Raw genomic sequence first — 21,273 nt, 5'->3', positions numbered from 1 at the left:
TTTTTGATAAATTTGATCAGTATCTAACGAGGAAACAAAATTAGCAAAAAAAGCACTCCACACATGAGGTCGGAATTTTTCTCTGGCTCGAAAAACTTCCGTGCACTTAAAACAAAAACCCGGAAGCGTTCCACCGATGGGGGACTGAAATTCTTGCAAATGCAACTGTGTCTCGTGAAATGAAAGCCCGAATAAAGGAACGTGGAGTGGTATTGAACTTCACTAAAAAGTCCAAGGTGTCGGTCGGTTTTGTGCAAAAAAAAAACACTGCGAAAACTCGCGTCCAACTCTACACGAAGATATTTGCCAAATCATGTTTTTTAAAGGTATTATTCATTGCCATATGAGTTAAATTTAAATTGTCAAAATTTAAGTTTAGTGTTCTGTCAGAAGTGATGACTTTCCAGATCTATCAAGTACATGATTTGACAGTGGCGTCTCATGACAAAATTTACAGTTTGTGCACTGATTATATGGTATGATATCAGATAGAACAGTTCGTTGTAAGTGAAAACTGAAGATTGAGGAATGGATATTTGCTTGTGTTTTTTCAATATAATGAAATAACTATATACTTTCGGGTGGGATATAACTTAACTCAATAACTTCATCAATAAAACCGCTTCGACGTTACAGCTGAGATAGCAATTTGTTTTCAACTACCATATGCATAAACTGAATTGAAGATTGCAACGATTTTTGTCATAATTTGCTTATAATATTATGTGACCTTCACACAGTCTCATTAAAACATCTTCCGTTTATTAAGATAAATTCTAACACGAATTTGGGCTCATTTTTGATACAAATTCGATCAGATTGATTCGGGTAGATAGCAAAAGTATGCTTCATCGCTTACGTCACATATTCGGAAATATTCCTCAAACCAAACGGGCTGCGTACGATTAGTATCTATAGAACCGGAAGAGTTAGTCATGTAATCATTGAATGTGGTCAATATTCTAATACAGGGTGCTCCATCTTTTCTGTCGGTTTGTAAACGCTTTATATATCTCCCATTTATCAGCCGAGCGATTGCATCACAAATGTTTTGGAAACGTCAATGCAGTTAACAAAATTTGCATGGATCGCTTCAAATCGAAACAACGCGCTAAAATAGTGACACTTTACATCGAGGCGACATTGACAGTCCACACATATCCCCTGATTTAATCCCCGGACTTCTTTTTGTGAGATTATCTGGAAAGCAAGGTTCACGCCAACCAGCCTCAAACTATTGACGAGCTCAAGGCAAACATTCGTGCTAAAATCGACGTTATAACACCCGAGATGCTCGAAAAGGTAATGGCAAACGCAGGGAAAAGGAGTCATTTTGTAATTGCTAATAAAGGTGGCCACTTAATTGATATTGTTTTCTAAAACAACTCCAAAAAAATGTAAGGAACCCAACTGAATAAAAATGCATCACTTTTAGAAATCGGTTGTTTGTTTTTTTCTCAAAGTTATTCAATGTTTACATACCGACATAAAAGATGAAGCACCCTGTAGTAGCTTTCAAATGAGCCTAAACTTGTTGAAATTGACTATGCCATTTCGGAGAAAAGTAAGCGTATAGAAAAAGAGTGCGTTTGTCGGTTATGTCATTTCGGAACCATAACTATTTGCCATTTTCTCGTTGGCCTCATAGTTGCTTTCAAACGCTAGTTAAATCTTCGAAAGGTGCGAACACACATACACACACAGAAAATGTTTAAAGGAACGCAAAAAGTGCGCTCGGTTTTCTCAAAGACGGCATAACCGATGCTATGCAACATATACTCAAATAAAAGTCCCTATAGTCTCATAGCCTATTATTGAATTTTATCCTGATTCGACTTCCGGTTCCGGAGTAACGGGGTAAAATGTGCAGAAGAATTTTGTTTAAATATGCACTCGATTTTCTCAAAGACCGCTAAACCAATTTTCACAAGTTTAGGTTCAAATGAAAGGTTTTACAACCACAGAGAACCCTGTCGAATTTCATCCGGATACGGCTTCCCGTTCCGAAATTACCGGTTGATAAGTATAGAAATCTCATTTTTAGGAGCCTGTTGCTACCTGACATTGTACTCCCAACCAGCAATCACTCCAATTTCTCAGGAAAAAGGCTGGACCGATTTTCACAAACTCCGGTTTAAAATGAAAGGAATATCGGTTCCATAAGTTGATAGAATTTTGTTCGGATATGGTTTCTGGTTCCGTACACGGAAAAGCCAGCGATCGCAAACAACTAAAATATTAGTTGTTTTTTCAGATTTTGATTGGTTAAAACTTGGTACAACTAATCGACTGTTGTTTTAACTAATCTGTCATGTTGATTTATCGTGCTGGCAGCTTAGCAACGACAATCAACAAAAACACGCACCACAAACAAGTTGTGAAACGTTTCAGTTGAGCAATGCCAAACACCCTGAGCGAACAATGAAACGTTTCAATGAGGTGTCACTCGTGCAATTGAGCAAAGACACAATCCCAGCAAAGTAACTTGTATGCATGAAAGCAAAAAAATGTCTCAGTTGTTTCAACCAATTATTCAGTTATTTGAATTTAAGACGCCAATTGCAATAAATATTTTTTATTGTTAGCCTCTTCGGGGGGCAGCTAATCGTTCACTGCTTGAACAACAAAATTTTACCTAACTAACTGCTTATATCTTTATCACTAAACTCACAAAGGATATATAAATGCACCAAAAGATTACAATTCTCAAAAGGGAATCCACCAGAAAAATGGTCACAGGGAATTATGAAATTTTTCCTTCACTTGCAGAATGGCTCGCTGGTAAACCTAATGCTACAGATACACTTTCAAGAAAATACAAGTAGTATCACTTCACTTAATAGCAAATTTTTAAGCGTTAAGCGCTTTTAATAACATTGACATGAACTGTCCTAGAATACATTACTCTCAGATGAAATTAAAACATTTATACTGTAGGAATATCTATTTAACACATGGAAAACTTGTTTTACAATTAACTGTTATATTCTTCTGCATACTTTCACTCACATAAAACAACCACTATGTAACTAATATAAATGACGTTCATTTACCATTTAAAATTTTCCATTTGAAACGTTTCTGATGGAATGAAGCGGATTTTGGTTCTGCGTTTTTCTGTCTTCGTTCTTCGCCAAGTAATAGCATTTAATTACAGCAATTTCGTTTACCTGAGTGATAATGACAAAATCAACAGATCATCATGTTAGTTAAATCAACAATATTTTAGTTGAAACAACCAGGGCGTGAAACAACAATTGCAATATTGTAATTTTGTGATCTGCGCGTTCTCCGTGTAAATTGCAACTCATCATTTGGAGCGGTAATGAAAATAAGGAAAAATTCTTCCAAATGTGGCTCAAAATGGTTTGATTTTGTAGGTTGCTTGTCAATCGAACTGATTTCAGCTATGCCGGTTCCCAGTTCCCGGTTTTGGAAGTCCCGAAAATAGTGGTCAACAACTGAAAAACGGAACTGTCTTTATTTTCTCAGAGACGACTGAGTTGATTGTCACGAATTTAGACTCAAATGAATGTTTTTTTCAGTCTCACAGACTGCTATTGACTTTTGTTCGAATGCGATTTCCGACTATGTGAAAGGGTGTTTAAAATTTATATCGTCATGTAGAGCAAAAATGGAAATGAAAACGAAGAATTCTTATAAATTTAGCTCAAAACATTTTATAAAATGGAAAGGTTAAGCCAAGTTTATACTCGAACAAACGTTTTCGTTGAATCCTTTAGTAATATTTATATAAACATGAGCGATATGAGATAAACATCACTACACCCTTAGGTGGATTAACACAGGTTTTTTCAGTCAAATCAATCAGACGTAATCTGTACCCTCTGCAATAATTAAGTGATTTTTAAGATTCCAAAAGTGGTTTTGTGTTCTTAAAGCCCCATTTGTGTGTGTGTGTGTGTGTGTGTGTGTGTGTGTGTGTGTGTGTGTGTGTGTGATCTCACTCACTTTTCTCAGCGATGGTTTGACCGATTTCCACAAACTTAGATTCAAATGAAAGGTCTCGCGGTCCCATACGGAATTCCTGAATTTCATTAAGATCCGACTTCCAGGTACGGAGTTATAGGGTAAAGTGTGTTCAATATTGTACACCTCCAGGTAAACCGGCGAAACAAAAAACGTAAAAAATATTCTAAACTGGTCTCAAAACTGTTACTCCTAATCTTAGGGTCAAACGAAAGGTCTTATGGTCCTACCAAAAATTACTGCATATTTTCAAATACAATAAACATTTAAATCGTCATTTAGAGTGCATGGCAAAATTGTATAAAATCTTCAAAATTTAAATTAAAACTAGTAGAGTTTGTACGTCATGTTAGTTTTTGTTATTTTAAGAACAATGGATCAAAAACAATTTTGTGTTTAAATTTTGCACTGCTTCTTGATGGGAAAAAATACCGTTCAAGCGAAGCAATGGCTTGAAAAGTGCTATAGAGACTCCGCTACATCAGAAACAACAATAAAACGTTGGTTTGTTGGCTTCAAACGTGGTCATAGAGACACCGATGATGGATGACAATGGATGAAATATGGATTTATCACTTCACTCCGGGATCAAAACGATCGTCATCGTTTGAAATCGAGCTTGAAAGGTTATGGCCTTGGTATTTTGGGATGTGCGTGGTGTAATATTTATCGACTATCTTGAGTAAAGAACTACCATTAACAGTGAATATTATATAGCGTTTGAAGGTTGCAATTGCAAAGAAACGACCGCATATGGCAAAGAAAAAAGTTGTTTTATCAAGGCAACGCCCCGTGTCACAAGTCAATCAAAACAATAGCAAAACTACATGAATTGAACTTCGAATTGATCCCACATCCACCGTATTCGCCAGATTTGACTCCCAGCGACTACTGGCTGTTCGTAGATCTGAAAAAAATGCGCGCCAGCAAGAAATTTCGCACGAGTTGAGAGGTTTTCGCTGAAACTGAGTTCTATTTTGAGGTAAACGATAAATCGTTCTACAAAAGTGGTATTGAAATGTTAAAGCGGCGCTAGAATGATTGCGTTGTTCTTAATGGAGATTGCGTTGATGAATAAAGTTAATTTTGAACCAAAAAAAATCGTGTTCTCTTTGATAGGCCCGAGACTTTCCATGTGTTATAAATCCATACAGAGGCACTTGGTAAAGACTGTCCCAGAAAGTATGTCTTTTGGGACGAAAGTGACATTTTTGGTAGTATACCATTCTACCGTTGATTTCGAGTAGTGGCAAGAAGCAAAATCTAGCCAGAGCACAACAGGATCCTTGTGGCTTTGAATCATGGGTAGAAGTCGTTTTTGTAAACATTCCTTGATGTATATTTCGCTGTTCATTGAAGCAGTGGTGATGAAGGGTTTCGAAATCTTACCGCAGCTACAAATTGCTTGCCAGACCTTAGCTTTCTTACCAAATTTTTCGACTTCAAAATCGATGTCTCGGACTTTCGAACCCTCGGCCTGATCGATGCTTCTTGTTTCGGACTACGTTTTGGTTGTTTCTGCTTCTTCAACGTTCGAAGATTCAAACGTTCTTTAGCACGAAGAACATTTGACTTCGAAGTGCTCACTTTTTGGTCACATCCCGAACTGAAACCTCCTTCTTCTGCTCGAACGCCTTCAGTATATGTTTATCCAACTGAGGGTTAGAAGGACCATTCTTTCGACCCGTTTTCGGTTTATCCTCAAAGGTGTTATCCTCACCGAACTTCCTGATTGCATTTCGCACGGCCTTTTTACTTATTCCTTCCATTTTTGCTATCTTTCTCAGTGACAGTCCGCGTTCTGTGCACCATTTGTACACAATTTTTCGACGTTGTTCTGCTGAAAGTCCGCGCATTTCGAAACAAACTAATGAAAACGAATAAACAACTGCACAAGTGGTTAGAGAAGAGTGTAAACAGCAGGACGCAGCCATAAAAATTGACAGATTCTGAACCATTGCGAAATGGCAGCGGTTTTTGGTTGCGTCCATACTTTCTGGGACAGTTTTTAGCCGAGTGCAAACTACACTTGGAGCCTGTGGAACTCTGTACGAATGGAATTTAGCGTCATTTTGCAAGTAGTTATGAATTGCATCGTTTGTAGAATTATGTAATTATTTTTCTTTACTACTGGGCCTTTTTTGATCCGATTAAAGAAGTAAGAAATTATAATTTTTGTAGTACGATAACTATTGATGGAAAGCCGACGATTGATGTTGCCACAAACCCGGAAGTCTAATGAGACCGGAAGTGGACAGCTTGCTATTTCTAAAATTTCCCACCAACGACAAGGTCTTCTGTAATGAATTCAGGACAATAAACATATAGTACTTCCCTTGCGTAATCCAACACGTTTTCTATTATTAGACAAACAAGTAGTGCCGATGCTTTCCTAACTTTTTGTTGCAGTTCCTCGCTGACTCGAATTCATCACGGGTACAGTTTTACATTATGTGGGTCGTAGTTTTCCCCTCGTAAAATCTTACTTAGTAATTCATTGTGGGAAGCGCAGTGTTTTACGGTTGCCGACTGACAGCATGCCGCGTGTGTATGTCTGTGTGTCGTAAAATTCGCATCAACCTTTTAGCGCATACTAATTGTAAACAGTTGCAAATGAATCACACACTTTGTAATGAACGGTTACCGCGCTTACCAAGGGTTGGAACGGGGGGAATCATCCAGCGTCGATTTTCAACCAGATGCGACGGTCCATTAGAGTTCGTTCCGCACGAAATAATGAGTGTTCAACATCGCTGATTTAGAGTATCCGAACCAATATGCATACTAGTTTCGTTGTGCATTAGAGATGTTTCGTAAAACGGATCATTTCGCCCAATTATTATCTAATATTAAATTTTCACCTTTTCAGTGGAATTTGATTTGTAGGCATTACGTTGCTCGAAAATTTTACTTACTAACTTATTTAACACATGGATTTAAATTGAAGTAAATTCACTGATGAAATTCATATTTTATTTGCTGAAAAAAAAAACCATTGAATTAAATATAACAATGTGGTTTTTAGCTCAGAACACGATCCCCTCTCATCTAAACGTTTTAGCCGTAATTTCCAATACCAATCAACCAATCTATAAATATTGCTGTAACGTGTGGAGATCATCTACAGTTCTTCGTTATGAAAGCGTTAAATCAGAGGAAAACGAATTTCTACTGTATGAATTTCATCAACTCAGAGCAAAACTTTGGCATTGCAATCCTTTTGTGAAATTTGATCATTCTGTACAATAGTACCATTGTATGGCTGGTGCTACGATCTTATTGATCCTAAAAATCCTTCCAGATCGGGACTTGAACATAGGACAACTGGTTAGTAAGACCGCCAACCCAGGTAGACTCAACTAGGCAGTACCTGCACTTGCTGATTAAAAAACTCGAAACTCTCAAAGTCAAAGTCGTCCACTAGGATCCCGTAAAAAATACTATTTTTTGTCATCGCTTAATCGACTATTTTTTGTCATCGCTAATCGACTATTTTTTGTCATCGCTAAATGACTATTTTTTGTCATCGCTTCTAGACAAATTTTGCATTACTTGTATCGAAAGTTTGATTGATCATCGCTTGACATTTTCAAACATGTTCATGAAAATATATGTGAATTTTATCAAACAGATACTTGATATATGATTCGCCCGTCAAACTAGAACCAACCTGGGATTCGTCGGTCACGGTGCACCGTTTTTCCGCATTGCTGTTTCTTCGTTCCACCGTTCAAAATTAAACTAAAAACCAAATACCGTACCGAATGACATTATCTCTTGCTGTCAGTTCGTCGTTTCATGTGCATATCGTATCTGTTCCAGCAGTTCAAATAGTGCACCCGGGGGGAAACTACAAACCGGCATGCAAATGATGGTGAACCGAGGATTCAAGTCGCTCATAATTTGTGTGACACATTTTGCATCTCGTTCGCCATTTCAGCGCACTTTTGGTTGCCCTTGTAATCAAACGAAATAACAGTAACATTTGTCAAGTGTCGGTTTAATCAATTTAACTCGTCTGGTCGTAATTAGACTTGACAGTAGAAAAAGACGAGAACTTTCAGCTGAAATTGATCTCCGTTGGTCGTTTCGAAGCAGTTCATGAAACGGGCTATACACCGGGGAAGATTTTCGTCGCCTAAACATACCAGAAGGATTTAAGGTCTCCTACTACTTCTGGTGTTGGTCAGGGTGAGTGCTGTCAGTAAGGTGGTAATTAGTTTTAATCGACTGTGACGATTCACTTAACGGACGTCGGTGGTGTGGTTTTACCTAAGGTTGAATTGAGTAGCAAAACGAACGGATTGAGTGGGGTGAGGTGAGATTTCAGTTATTTGAATCGCTGTTTGTTCAATCCCTGTATTTGAATAATTACTATAATTAGCTTAGTGTGTAGAAACTAGCGAGTAGAATTATCGCTCGTTTAAACCTGTTGCTATGCTGCTCATTGTTCAAAAATGTTCGATTAACAAGAAAATATCCTAATCAGGGGTGTGTTAATTAAATTGTTAAGCAGAGAAATGGGAATTGACTAATTGGAAACACCAAACAGTGGTAATCACGCCGTATTTGGGCGTTGAATCCCAAAAGCGGGTAACAAGTCCTCAGATTTCACATATTCCGATTTGAATATAACTTTGCATACGTCATCAGTGTGACATTATTGCGATTTGGAGAAGTTGCAGGTGAAAAAAAACTTACATTCATATGCAAATATCAAGTTTTTGATGATGCATTCAATCACTTAAATATAATTCAGTAGATCAAAAGAAATATAATTGCTCCTCAAAACCTTTCTACCAAAAGTAGCTCTTCCTGAGTTATTCAGACATGAATATTAAAAAAAACTTCTGTACTTCGCTGCAGATGGTTTGCAGTACCGAACCGATGGAAACCGTAGCGCTACTTCTTTGATGCCTTATTTTTATATCGATGCATTTATACCCAATCCGATCCGTCTTGCTTCGGATTTCAACGAAACCCAAAAGCGGTACGAACTTTTGAAAGATTGGTCAGAGCTAATAAAAGTCATTTGACATTGACTCAAAATAGACGAAAATGGCGAGAAATAAATATCACTCTCAGCTCCGAATCGATAATGACTACTGTAGTGTTGGTTGAAAAGATATTCTGGGGTGTAATTACTTCGATTTATCATATTTTGGACACTCTTTATAGCCAAACTTCACAGATTTTCATGATATCGATGAAAGAATGAGAATTGAAATTCGACTGCATTTCCCTGCAGACGTTGTTTTGGTTTCGTCTTGTCGTAGGGCAGCGAGAGACGTTGGCATTGATACTTTCTTTTGATTCAATGAGAGACGAAAATGCTTCGTCACTCTTCGTTCGTTTTGAATGTGAAATTAAATTTATTTTAAGCTTTTGGAACTTCACCACACATTCCAGTGTAGCTACTCTTGGGTTGTGAATAAAGTTCGAGAATCAAATGGCTATTACTTTCGGTCCCGGAGGTATAGTGGTATAAGTGACGTAACAGCCGAAACGTATTTTTTTACAATTCGCTCATTTCATAGCTATTTCTGGACTGTCACTATTGGTTCACAGTAATATTATGTTATAAGTGGCGTTACGGACAAAACGCACCGTATATTATTCGCTCAAGCTTAGTCTCGTCTTGAAAGCTGGTTTGGTGTTGTGAAACAAGTTCGAAGATCAAATGGTTGTGACTTCTGGTTCCAAATGATGATATATAGTGACGTACAGTTCACTTTCACATGTCATCCAAGTCAGTCGATAAAACAAATCCGCTTACGTTCAGGATGGAAGAAATCAAGTACAGTATTGTGTAGACAATAAACCTCGAAAATGAGTGAACCAAACGAACAAAAGCTACCGCCGGTACGAAAGAATACAATTATTGTTGACTTCAGGCAGTGCAAAATTCGACCTTCGATATGAGAACTTAAAGGTTTGCTTAAGGAGCAAATGCATCTTGACATTAAACGTGTGCATTTACTTCAATGCAATAAGACGAATAATATTGTTTACATCCAGTTTTATAAAGAGTTGGATGCAATTCAATTCGCTAAAGACAATAATAATGTGCACTATGTGGACCATGAAAATATCAAGTACAACATTCCAGTATATATGGAAGATAGTGCTATAAAAGTGCGTGTGCATGATCTTCCTTCAAGCGTCATCGATCCTTATATTCGCAAAACCATGTCCCAATACGGAGAGATTCTCTCTATCGAAAAAGAAAAGTGGAAGAATTTTTTCCCCGGTATTCTAAATGGCGTACGTTTGTTACGCATGCGCTTGAAGAGGCCTATCCCGGGTAGGTGTAAATAACAAACAAAGGTCAAAATAATAACAAATTTTACCATCATATCTTGGCTTGATGCTTCTGTGTTGTCAGAGCGATACTTGATATTTTCGTGATATTTCATCAAGGGATCAAGACATTGTATAATATCTGTTCAACATCAAAATTAGTTATAATATCTTATTTCGTTATTGATGAGCTATTTCAATTTCATTAAGTATATTGACCCCGTAGTTTTATCTTCAAATAAAATACCATTGAATAATATTGCATCAGAATCAGATAAGAGAAATACTTAAAATATTACTCTATTCTAAATGCTAGATTGCTTAATAATTAACAAATTCATCTTCTATAAATATTTTGTTCTTGGTTTGATATTACAATGACAGAATTTTTTATTTTGCTGCTATTTTCTCATGCAAGCTTTGATATGATTTTTGATATTTTAACTCTTATTTCAAACTAAATAATGTTAATTTCTACCATTGAGATGTTTGATTTTAATGACAGAATTTGGTATTGGTTTGCAAATCACTTCTACCCGGGATACCTTCTTATGTGACATTCGGTCAGGATACAAGAATCCAGTGCAAATTACTTATTACCTATGACAATCAGATGGCCACATGTCAATATTGCCAAAAAACTGTTCACTACGGTAAGCCATGTGATAAACCGAACAAGGAGACAACTATACCAAAGGACAACCGGGTAGATGACAATTACAAATCAATAGCAAATTTTATCATTAAAAACAAATATCCCAATGGTAAAACTTGACGTTACTTTGTTTGAAATAAGAGTTAAAATATCAAAAATAATAACTAGTTTTGTTGGAGATAATAACAAAATTATGTCAAGTTTTGTCATTGTAATATCCAACCAAGAAGAGAAAATTTATAAAAGTAGAATGACTCGAATAGTTATTATTTTAATGTTTAGAACAGAGTACCATCATAATCAGTTATCTAAATTCAATGATAGAATAAAGGTAAAATCAGATATTTTAATTAAATAACAAAATACTAGTTTTTTTTGTTTGTTATTTTATTGAATCAACAAAAGTATTGCAGAACGGACATTGTCATTCTAGTTTTGTTTACATTTCACGAAATGATCAAATTATAATTGGGTCGATATTGTTGCATTTTAATTATAAAAATTCACTGTTTCTTCACATATATAAAACGAATAACTTCACTACATTATTCGAATGGTTTACCCAATGGCTTCGGTTCATTGCGCAGTGATGGATTGTTCGCAATAACATTTGCAATGTGTTTATTAATCATCTTCGCCTTCGTCATTGCAATTCCAACGGGATCTTGAAGAATACGTCGCCTTTCGTAAACGCGATCTGCAGAAGTAAAATTATTAAACGAATGCTTTCGATTGATTAGTATATTTACCCTTCATGTATTTTACTTTCTCCGGATCCAACTTATTGATTCGCTGAACGTTGGAATCCTTATTTATCGGTTCCTTTTTACATCCGTGTGGGTTGTTAGAGGGCCTACCAGTAGCCGTTGCATTTCCAACTCCTTGCGGGGACAATTGAAGCATAAGCTCTTTTATAAACAAATAATCACTGTCGCCAGAATTTTGAGATACACTTAACAGCCATTCAGTGCTTGGATATCCTGGAATATCAGTGAAGGATCCTTCATTTCCCTTTTGTAATAGAGATTCCTGTAGGAGCATGTTTAACGTACGTAACTTTGAGTTTTCAACATGAAGTAATTTGATTTCAACGGACTGTTTATCAATAGTATCTCGTATCTCCTCAACCAACTTTTCAGAATCTCTGCTTGGCTTATTCTCACAATATTCTTCTGGTAATGCTTCAACGGAGATGGGAGCCATTATATCACACTGTTTCAAACTTTCTACAGCTGTTTCCGAAACATTTGATCCATTGTCAGATGAGAGAACAATGTGAGAATTTTCCGAAAATTGGTCTGCAAAATTGATCGATTTGTTAGAAATAATCGGATCATAGAATTGATGCTGTCCTGAGTTTGCATCAAGATCCCTGTTGTTGGATGGAACGTCAATTGTAGACGGAATATTGCAAACATTCGAACATGATTTAGCATAATTATCTTTGTTCCGCTCCAACGGAAGGATTCTGGGTATCTTATTTTGAACGCCACGTTTCTTTTCAGGAGCTGTGGTTTTGTTTGACTGTTCCGAATGTATCTGTAATGAAATTGAGGTTAGAATGGTGAATAACATATCCTTTTCTCGGTATTACCATATTTTGCATATTTTCCATATTTTCAGCATTTGCTTTTCGGAATGAAAGCTTTTGACGTACAGATTTGCCGGGCCGACCCATTTTGTTTAAGAAATTGGAATTTGAACTGGAATCAAACTCAACCACACTTTTTCAGTTACACCAATGAAGCAGAAGTGCCAGATTTCTTTATGAAACATTTGTCAATATCTGCCTTGTACAATGAGAGATATGTTCAAATATTACTCTACTCAGGAACATAGTTATTTATGACCGTTTGATAGGTGTTTTGTGATTCTGATGATGAAATACAGTGAAATATAAAGGATATATCGACGAGAACATTTCAAAAGGGCCTTAAAACAATTGACAGATTCTCTTTGTTTACTTTCTCTTTCGATTATATCTGCGTTATTACGCAATTGTTCTTTACATGTATGATACTATTACAAAGCTGGAGATATTTTCTTTCATTCTATATGCAAATTTGGTAAGTGAACGTGAAAACTTAGGTGTTATTAACAGAAGAGAAAGTAAACAAAGAGAATCTCTCATTGGTTTATGTGCCCTCATAAAATGTTCACGTCGATATTATCTTTCGAAACCAGTCCTCTTTGTAATTTATGTACTACTAGTAATGATCTTTTTATAATACAAAACATAACCAAATTCTTAGTTATCCATCTTTCAGATGGATTGCATATCCAATTAAGTTTTAGCACAACTAAATATGTCAAACATTTTGAATATTCAAACGTAAAACATTTCTACTAATCTGTCATCACTGCTACGAACTATTTTTACGATGGTTGATTCATAAACAAATGTTGTCGTGAGATCATCATACTATTAATAGACTATCAACTGAGTTTAATTTGTAACGGAACATCAGTAACATTTCCTGGTTTAGAGTGAGTATTATTATTTTAAAAACTGCTATCGATTTTACTGGTGGCTCCGTATACAACGAAACTTTTTAGACGTCGTCAATTTTATAGCTAATACATCACAAGGGATCTGATTCTCGGAGTAAACGCACATTATACGATTCGTGTGATACAAACTTAGACAGTCGTATCTTTTTGAACAGGCTACGGCCGTAATGAAAAATTGTTGGCTACATAAATCGATCGAAATTTTTTTCGTATGTGGACATACTGCATTTAGATAACTAAACGCTTTCAAACGTTGAAAGCCCCTTCAAAATTCAGTGATGACTTTAGAAAACGTATTGTTTTTACATAAATGATTTATACAATAATAAAGTTACCATTTTTGCCTTTTCAAAACATATTCCTTTTATTTAATTCGTGTACATTCTAGACAACATACAAGAAACTATAGTCCTAAATGTGGCAAATGCCAAATGGCGCAAATGAAGTTCACGATGTATAAATATATTATGGTGATCACATTTTTTGCCTTTCTCATATAGAAAGGTTATGCAATCACTTGAAAAACCGACCAGTGAAAATTGGCCCTGAGGGCCAAGTGTCATATACCATTCGACTTAGTTCATCGAGCTGAGCAATGTCTGTGTGTGTGTGTATGTGTCAAATAATCTCACTAGGTTTTCTCGGAGATGGCTGAACCGATTTTGACAAACTAGGATTCAAATGAAAGGTCTCGTGGTCCCATACGGAATTCCTGAATTTCATCCGGATCCGAATTCCGGTTACGGAATTATAGGGTAAAGTGTGTTCAATATTGTACACCGTCACTTAAACCGGCGAAACAAAAAACGTACAAAATTTTCTTAACTGGTCTCAAAACTACACAAATCGATAGTCATTATCAGTAGGCAACTAAACAAACCGATTCCGGCTATCCTGGTACCCGGTATCCGGTTTCGGATTCCGGAAAGTGCATATAATAGTGATCCCATTTGGTTTTCTTAAGGATGGCTTACGCAATCAAAGCACTCTTTTATTCTGTATGTTATGCATAAACAATCTCTTGGTTTCTTTCAAAACTCGAAGAGAATTTTTTTGAATAGAATACCACAATATTATATGTACGTGAGAAAGGCATCATTTCAATTATTGTTCATAAAGCTTAATTGCATTTAAGTCACGTTGAAAACACTCGAACAGTTATAAATAGAGCTGCGATTGCGAAAGTTGTACGTTATACCTCAGAAATAAAATTTCCAGGCATGTTTTTTTTTTCTAATGATTACTTTACATTACCACTATACCGGGTGCCATGATAAATTGCGTGAAAAAATTATGAACTCAATCAGAAGAGTTTTTTGTGGTCACCAGTACATTCTACATCGTGAAATAGTTGCTTTGTACAGCTGTAGTGCAAAGATGCCAGTTTGTCGTTAAATTCGCAGATTCAACTGAGAAGCGGTGCACATTTTTTCGTCAGCAGACTTTTTGTTCCCGTAAATTCGTGTTTTTGCATATATTTGTCAAAATTTACAGACTTTATCACCATTAATTGTTTTAGCTCACTGCAATTCATCATATCTCATATAGCACTTAAAGCCCGCAGACTTTTTTTAACCGTATCCACAAAATTACGCAAATGTTATCTGGCATCTCTGCTCTAGAGTACGGATTTATTTGAATGAAGTTTTATTTTCTTCTGTTTTGTCTTTCCACTTTTGAAGTTTACATAATCTTAGTGAATTTTTACCCGTAAAATACCATGAATTCACGGCGACGACGACAATTTTTCTTGTCGTCAAATTACTTTGGTCAGAAATACATCAAAAAGGTAGGCATTTTAACGTATTCGAGCGAGCATCATAATTAACTAAATCCATTTTCAGCCAAAGCGAAAAAGTACAATAACCTCTTGCATATTAATATCAACGAACAGCTATTGTGAATCCGAAAACGGAGACAAACTCAGTCATGTTGGTTCAGAGTTAAACATAAAAGAAACGTCAAATATATCAAACTTTCAAAACATTAACTCTAACGTCGCGAATATACCTGACATCGAGTCACTGAAGTTCGAGGAACCTGAAATTATCGAATTTAGTCAGGACACATTGGATGATTCAGCTTGTTTTCTAGAGGTTTGACCATTTGCGATTTATGCGTCGTATTGTCATTTTCTTTCTGCAATAACTAATAGCTAAAATAGACGTATTTTGTTTCAGCCTAACACAGAAAAACCTACTCTTTGTTCAGATACAACAACGGACGATATTCTATTCATGGTTTTGAACTATTACGTACGACATAATCTTACTCAAACTGCAGTGGAGGATATGTTGAAAATGTTAAACACGATTTACGGAATAAAGATATTTCCTGAAAGTTTTTCCGCGTTTATTGTTCGTTTTCAATCGAACCCTTATAACTCTTCTCGAATATTCTACTGCAACAATCTACGGAAAAGGATTTTTTTATATCTATTCCTGTTGAGCTTCAAATACGAGAACTTGTTATCAAATACAGAACCAATATTGAGGAATACGAGCGTTATATAGAAAAATATAAGATCGCTGATGTGATGCGTGGAAGATATGCTCAGAAAATAATTAAGAAGGGATCTCGAAGATGCCTTACATTAAGCGCTAATACTGATGGAGCAGCCACTTTCAGATGTACGACTCAAAAACCCTTGTATCCAGTATTTGTTACGCTAAATAATCTTCCTCCGCATTTACGTTTTTCCAAACGTAATCTGATTGTAGCTGGTATATGGCTGTCTAAAGGCGAGCCAAATACCAATCTATTGTTCAAGTACATGTGCATTGAGTTACAAAGATTAAAGCAAGATGGACTCACTGTTGGTGCTTCACTATATACTGTTTCTTTACTTCAAGTTAATCTTGATTCAGTGGCAAGATGCAAAGTTCAAAATATGAAACAATACAATGGGTCTTTTGGTTGCACCTATTGTTTGCATCCAGGCGAAATAAAAATTACGAATAATTCAAGGTGTTATCCATGTTTGAAAAATGTTCCGGAAAGGAAAGATACTCAAACTAGAGAGTTAATGGAGGAAGTATCGACGACTGGTGTAGAAAAACTGGGCGTTATGGGGAAAACAGTATTCGCTTATCTTGCTGACTTCGACATCATCACGTGTTTCCCGCCAGACTACATGCATTCTGTTTTATTGGGCGTAATGAGGCAGCTATGGTGTTTATGGACAGAAAGTGAGAATCATAAGCAGCCATTTTATATTGGAAATCGTGGGGATGAAATTGAACGAAGGTTGTTAGCCATTCGTCCACCAACAGCCTTTCCAAGGTACCCACGACAACTCAAAGAGTACAAGAAATTCAAAGCGAATGAGTGGGAACCAATACTTCTTCATTATTTGTATCCAGTTCTTCATAGTGTTTTACCTCAACTATATATGAATCATGTAATGCTATTGTCAACAACAATCTATCAACTGTTAGATCCAACATTGAACGAAAAAATAACTTCTTCTTGTGAAAGGAGCTTGACAATATTTCTCCATCAGTTCGAAGAACTATACGGTAAACACACCATGTCGTACAATGTTCATTTGTTAAATCATTTAGTCGAAGCAGTTCGCAATTTTGTAGCACTGTACAATTTCTCGCTGTTTCCGTATGAAGCAGGTAGATTAAAAATATGTCCTCCAAGATTTTTAAAATGACATTTTGTTTTCCAGGAAATGAAATGCTTCAGGACTTTCGTACGGGAAATAAAAAACCTCTTCTACAAATCGAACGTAAATACTACATGCACAAGTTATGTCATCGCCACCATGATGCCACCTCAAATGTCGGAAAGTGGATTCAGTTAATATGGTCGAAACCAAAAATCGTTGTACAATTTGATTCTACCAAGTTATACATATTCCACGACACCCTGACATTCAATGCTGATGTATCTGAGAGGTTATTCAGTACCCATAGTAAAGCTTATGTTCGAGGTTTAAATCTGTGTACCAAAAAAGCGTGTCAAGATTACCAATATGATGATTCATGGATTCACATGGATGACAATTTTTATAATATTGTTGACATTTTATGTGATCAAAATAATTCTATTTACATTGTTGGTCAACAGTTATTCACCGAGCAATTGTTCATAAATTTTTATTCCTGTGTTACGACTGATCTGTTGAAATTGATGAAAATTAACGACTCTATTCAACAGTGCATACAAATGTCTATAGAATTACACGATAAAACATTGCATTTTATATCGAAATGTAAAATTCGTACTCAAATTGATTTAGTGCTCCTTCTAACGACAAATAAAAATTTGAAACAATGCAATAGGAGGGCTGAATCACTTGATGCTATGTTTTAATTCATCTTTTATTCGGACTTAGGCAAGACTATTTTCACTGAATAAAAAGGTTTTGCAAAACCTTGGTATTGCTTTCCATTTGTGGAGTTTGATCTTCCGTTTCAACTGACTTCGCTGCCGATTCCTAGGGTACAGAACCATTGTATGGCTGTTGATACGATACTACTGACACTAATACCGTTTTCGTTTATTGATCAGAGCAGCCCGAGAGCTGACACAGAGTCGCCAAAACAACTTTTGAAGAGTTTGTTTTAGCAACCTGGTGTCGCTCTAGATAGGACTCCAATCGCGTAGTTTCGCTCTGATAATTTTCTCGGGTCGCACCACGCATCCATGCAAGTTTGTTTATTTTTTCTTTTTTATATGAGTTGTTGTCTAGGGCGCGTAACACGTGTTCGTTTTACTCGGATTCAGAGTTGCCCGCGTGTAGGTTCTAAAACGAAAACGGTATAATACAGTTTTCGTTTATTGATCAGAGCAGCCCGAAAGCTGACCCAGAGTCGCCCAAACAACGTTTGATATGTTTGTTTTAGCAACCTGAGGTCGCTCTAGATCGGACTCCAATCGCGTAATTTCGCTCTGAAATTTTTCTCGGGTCGCGCCACGCATTCAGCCGAGTTTGTTTCTTTTTTCTTTTTTTCATGAGTTGTTGTTAGGGCGCGTACCATGTGTTCGTTTTACTTGGAGTCAGAGTAGCCCGCGTCTAGGTTCAAAAACGAAAACGGTATAAAATTCAGCCAGATCAGTTCTTTAACATTCAAAAACTGACTTGTAAGACCAGCACCCTATGCGTTGAACCGCCAACCCGGGCAATATGAAACATGATATATTTGATATTTATTATACCAATTTAAAACTAAATGAATGAAAAATCAAAAAAACATCAAATATTGACATGACAGTAAATTTTGCTATTGAAATGTTATTGTGATCTGTTAACGCAATTAAAGCGAAACTTGTAAATATCAAAACGAGATATGATGGTAAAAGATGTTATTACATTGACCTTTATTTGTTATTCACACCTACCCGGGGTGCTTCCTTCACACCAACCCCAGGCAACCCCAGTACACCTGTGACAGTCACCAACAACAATAAAGCATTCCCTTCAACGAATCCATCATCATCCCCTATAGAACAAAGTGCACCAGCTGCAGTTAACAACTTACCCTCCAACCAACCAGCAATTGCAACCAATGTACAACAAGGTGCATCTACAGCAACTAGCAACGCAAAGAAGACGGAAATCGACAACAATACCATCGATGCGGCAATGGATGACGAGACGAACCACGAGCGTGTCCCTCAATCCTCGCAGGAGGGAAATGGAAGCTTCTCTCCCCCTAGAAAAAAGGTGACAACGAGATCCAACTCAAAAAAAAAAATATTTTAAAAATCGGCTCAATCGGCCACGTAAAGCTTGTACGCAAATAGGCCTGAATAAAAAATATTTTTTAAATTGAAAAAAAAAATCGATTTTAACTTCAACTTGGGTTCATTGGGTAAAGTTCGTTGATCTAAAAGCATTCAATTCTGGTTCCGGAAATGTGTTTATAGAAGTGACGCAGCCAACAAAACGCATTTCTATTCTCCGCGCAATTTTGTAGAAGATGGTTAAGCCAATTTTGGTAATCTTTGGAAAATCCCTTTTTTCATTTTTTAAAAATTAAATTGAACTGTTAGGTGGGCATTGAACTGCTGAAGCACTGATGCGTCGAAGGCGAAACGCGAATAAAATTAAATAAGATGTGTGTTATTCGCACAAACTGAAAAAAAACCAAAATGCTAATCTTAGGCTTGATTGAGAGCTAGTAAGGCTTTTTTGCGACAAAATCTGGACATCTCTAAATACCTATATCTCTGGAATCAACGCCTGAAGTATTTCGCTGACTAATGAACGTAACACATGGACTGAGAAGTCCCGGGCCTGACACATAGATGGCGCTAGTTTTATTGCAGTCACCCTGTTTTCAGTTGTTACTAACCTTTAAAAGACAGCTGTTGAAATTTCATGACATTCTATTTTTTAGTTTGTGTGTTATGAAGATTCCGCTCCATCAGAAACAACGTGTTGGCTTTATATTGCATGAGCATTTGACTATGAGAAAGCTCTGTTCAAAGTGGGTGCCGCGTTTGCTCATTGTTGACCAAAAACGAGAATGTGTTGATGATTCTGAGCAGTGTTTGGCCATGTTTAAACGTAACAAACCGGAATTTTTGCGTCGATATGTGACAATGGATGAAACATGGATTCATCACTTCACTCTGGAATAAAAACGGTCATCATCTGAGTTGACAGCATCTGATGAACCTCGTCCAAAGCGCCCGAAAGCACAACAATCGGCTGGAAAGGTTATGGCCTCGGTTTTTTTGGGATGTGCGTTGTCTAATATTTATCAACTATCTTGAGAAAGGAAATACCACCATTAACAGTAGATATATCATAGAACGTTATTGGAGTGTTTGAAGGCAGAAATTGCAAAGGAACGATCGCATTTGGCAAGAAAAAAAAATGCGTTTCATCAAGACAATGCACCATGTCACAAGCAGAGTTGCAAATTGTCAGTCATGTCAAATGACCTTGACAGACGGATTAAATCATCGTCAACTGTAATCGGTACGGTCAAAGTGTCTGTCAAATGAGATACTCGATAGTTCAATGACCAAGTAGAAGTATACTCAGTCAAAGACAGGTGACACATTTTGTTCTCTCTCTCATTCTCGTATTCCCTGTTGAAGTAACAAAATTCCATTAGAGTACTAACATGAACCTAAATTAATAAAGTTCATTGTTTTTGGCAAAAAGTCATCAGACTTCGGAGTTTATTGGTGTAAATGAGTTTAATTCAATGTTTATGCTACTTGATTAATATTTAGTCACATCGTAATCAAGCAGTGACAGGAGAAATGAAGATAATATCAATCGCATCGGCAATCAATGAGCGTCCTGGTGAGTGTAATATCAAGAGAATTTAAGTTATGACAGATCGGCTCTCAGACACTCAATATATGATGATTGGTAGAGCCTGGTTGGCAGCAGCCCAGTGACATAAACTTTCCAATCTTCATCGTGTAAAGTTGCTAGTTGATAGTGACATTTAGTAGCTCTGGTCACAAGTCAATCAAAACAATGGTAAAACTACATGAATTGAACTTCGAATCCACCTTATTCGCCAGATTTGGCTCTCAGCGACTACTTTGCTTATGGCGAACTCGGAAAAAATGCTCGTCAGTAAGAAATTTCGCACCAATGGAGCAAGGAATACAAGCTTTTAGATTGAAGATGGCGTCAAAAGATGAGCAATTGTGTGCGGCGGTAATGAAAATTCGGATCTGTCATTTAGAAATCGTGCACAAAAGCTTGGTTTTCCTATAAGCACTGTCTATAACGTTCTAAAAATTTTCAATACACATTTAACAACAGCTAGGAAGCGAACCAAAAACGGATCTAAACACTAGCAGGACGCGCTGGTGACGCTAATATTGCAGAAGAG

The 21,273-nt window shown here is 36.6% G+C and overlaps 2 protein-coding genes across 2 annotated transcripts in view; one reads left to right on the top strand and one right to left on the bottom strand.

Annotated features, from left to right (window-relative positions):
• Nucleotides 1-21,273, top strand: part of LOC131429889 (pseudouridylate synthase RPUSD2-like) — a 610,839-nt gene that overhangs the window by 10,107 nt on the left and 579,459 nt on the right. The window lies entirely within an intron of this gene.
• On the bottom strand, nucleotides 11,491-12,291 carry LOC131432837 (uncharacterized). Its single transcript, XM_058599381.1, has 2 exons — nucleotides 11,695-12,291; nucleotides 11,491-11,642 (listed from the first exon to the last, which is right to left on the bottom strand). The coding sequence occupies exons 1-2, from the start codon at nucleotides 12,146-12,148 to the stop codon at nucleotides 11,491-11,493; spliced, it is 606 nt and encodes a 201-aa protein (XP_058455364.1). The 5' UTR covers nucleotides 12,149-12,291.

The sequence above is a fragment of the Malaya genurostris genome, chromosome 2 (genome assembly GCF_030247185.1).
Source record: "Malaya genurostris strain Urasoe2022 chromosome 2, Malgen_1.1, whole genome shotgun sequence".
NCBI classification, from domain to species: domain Eukaryota; kingdom Metazoa; phylum Arthropoda; class Insecta; order Diptera; family Culicidae; genus Malaya; species Malaya genurostris.
Note: the sequence above shows the minus strand (reverse complement) of the source record. Positions and strands in the feature narration are given on the sequence as shown.

What these genes read in the sequence shown, in the direction of transcription:
- LOC131432837 (XM_058599381.1), bottom strand. Translation starts at nt 12,148, where the DNA reads ATGGCTCCCATCTCCGTTGAAGCATTACCAGAAGAATATTGTGAGAAT. An exon ending in GAAAGTAAAATACATGAAGG is followed by an intron (nt 11,643 to 11,694) that starts GTAAATATACTA and finishes TTACTTCTGCAG; the next exon opens with ATCGCGTTTACGAAAGGCGA.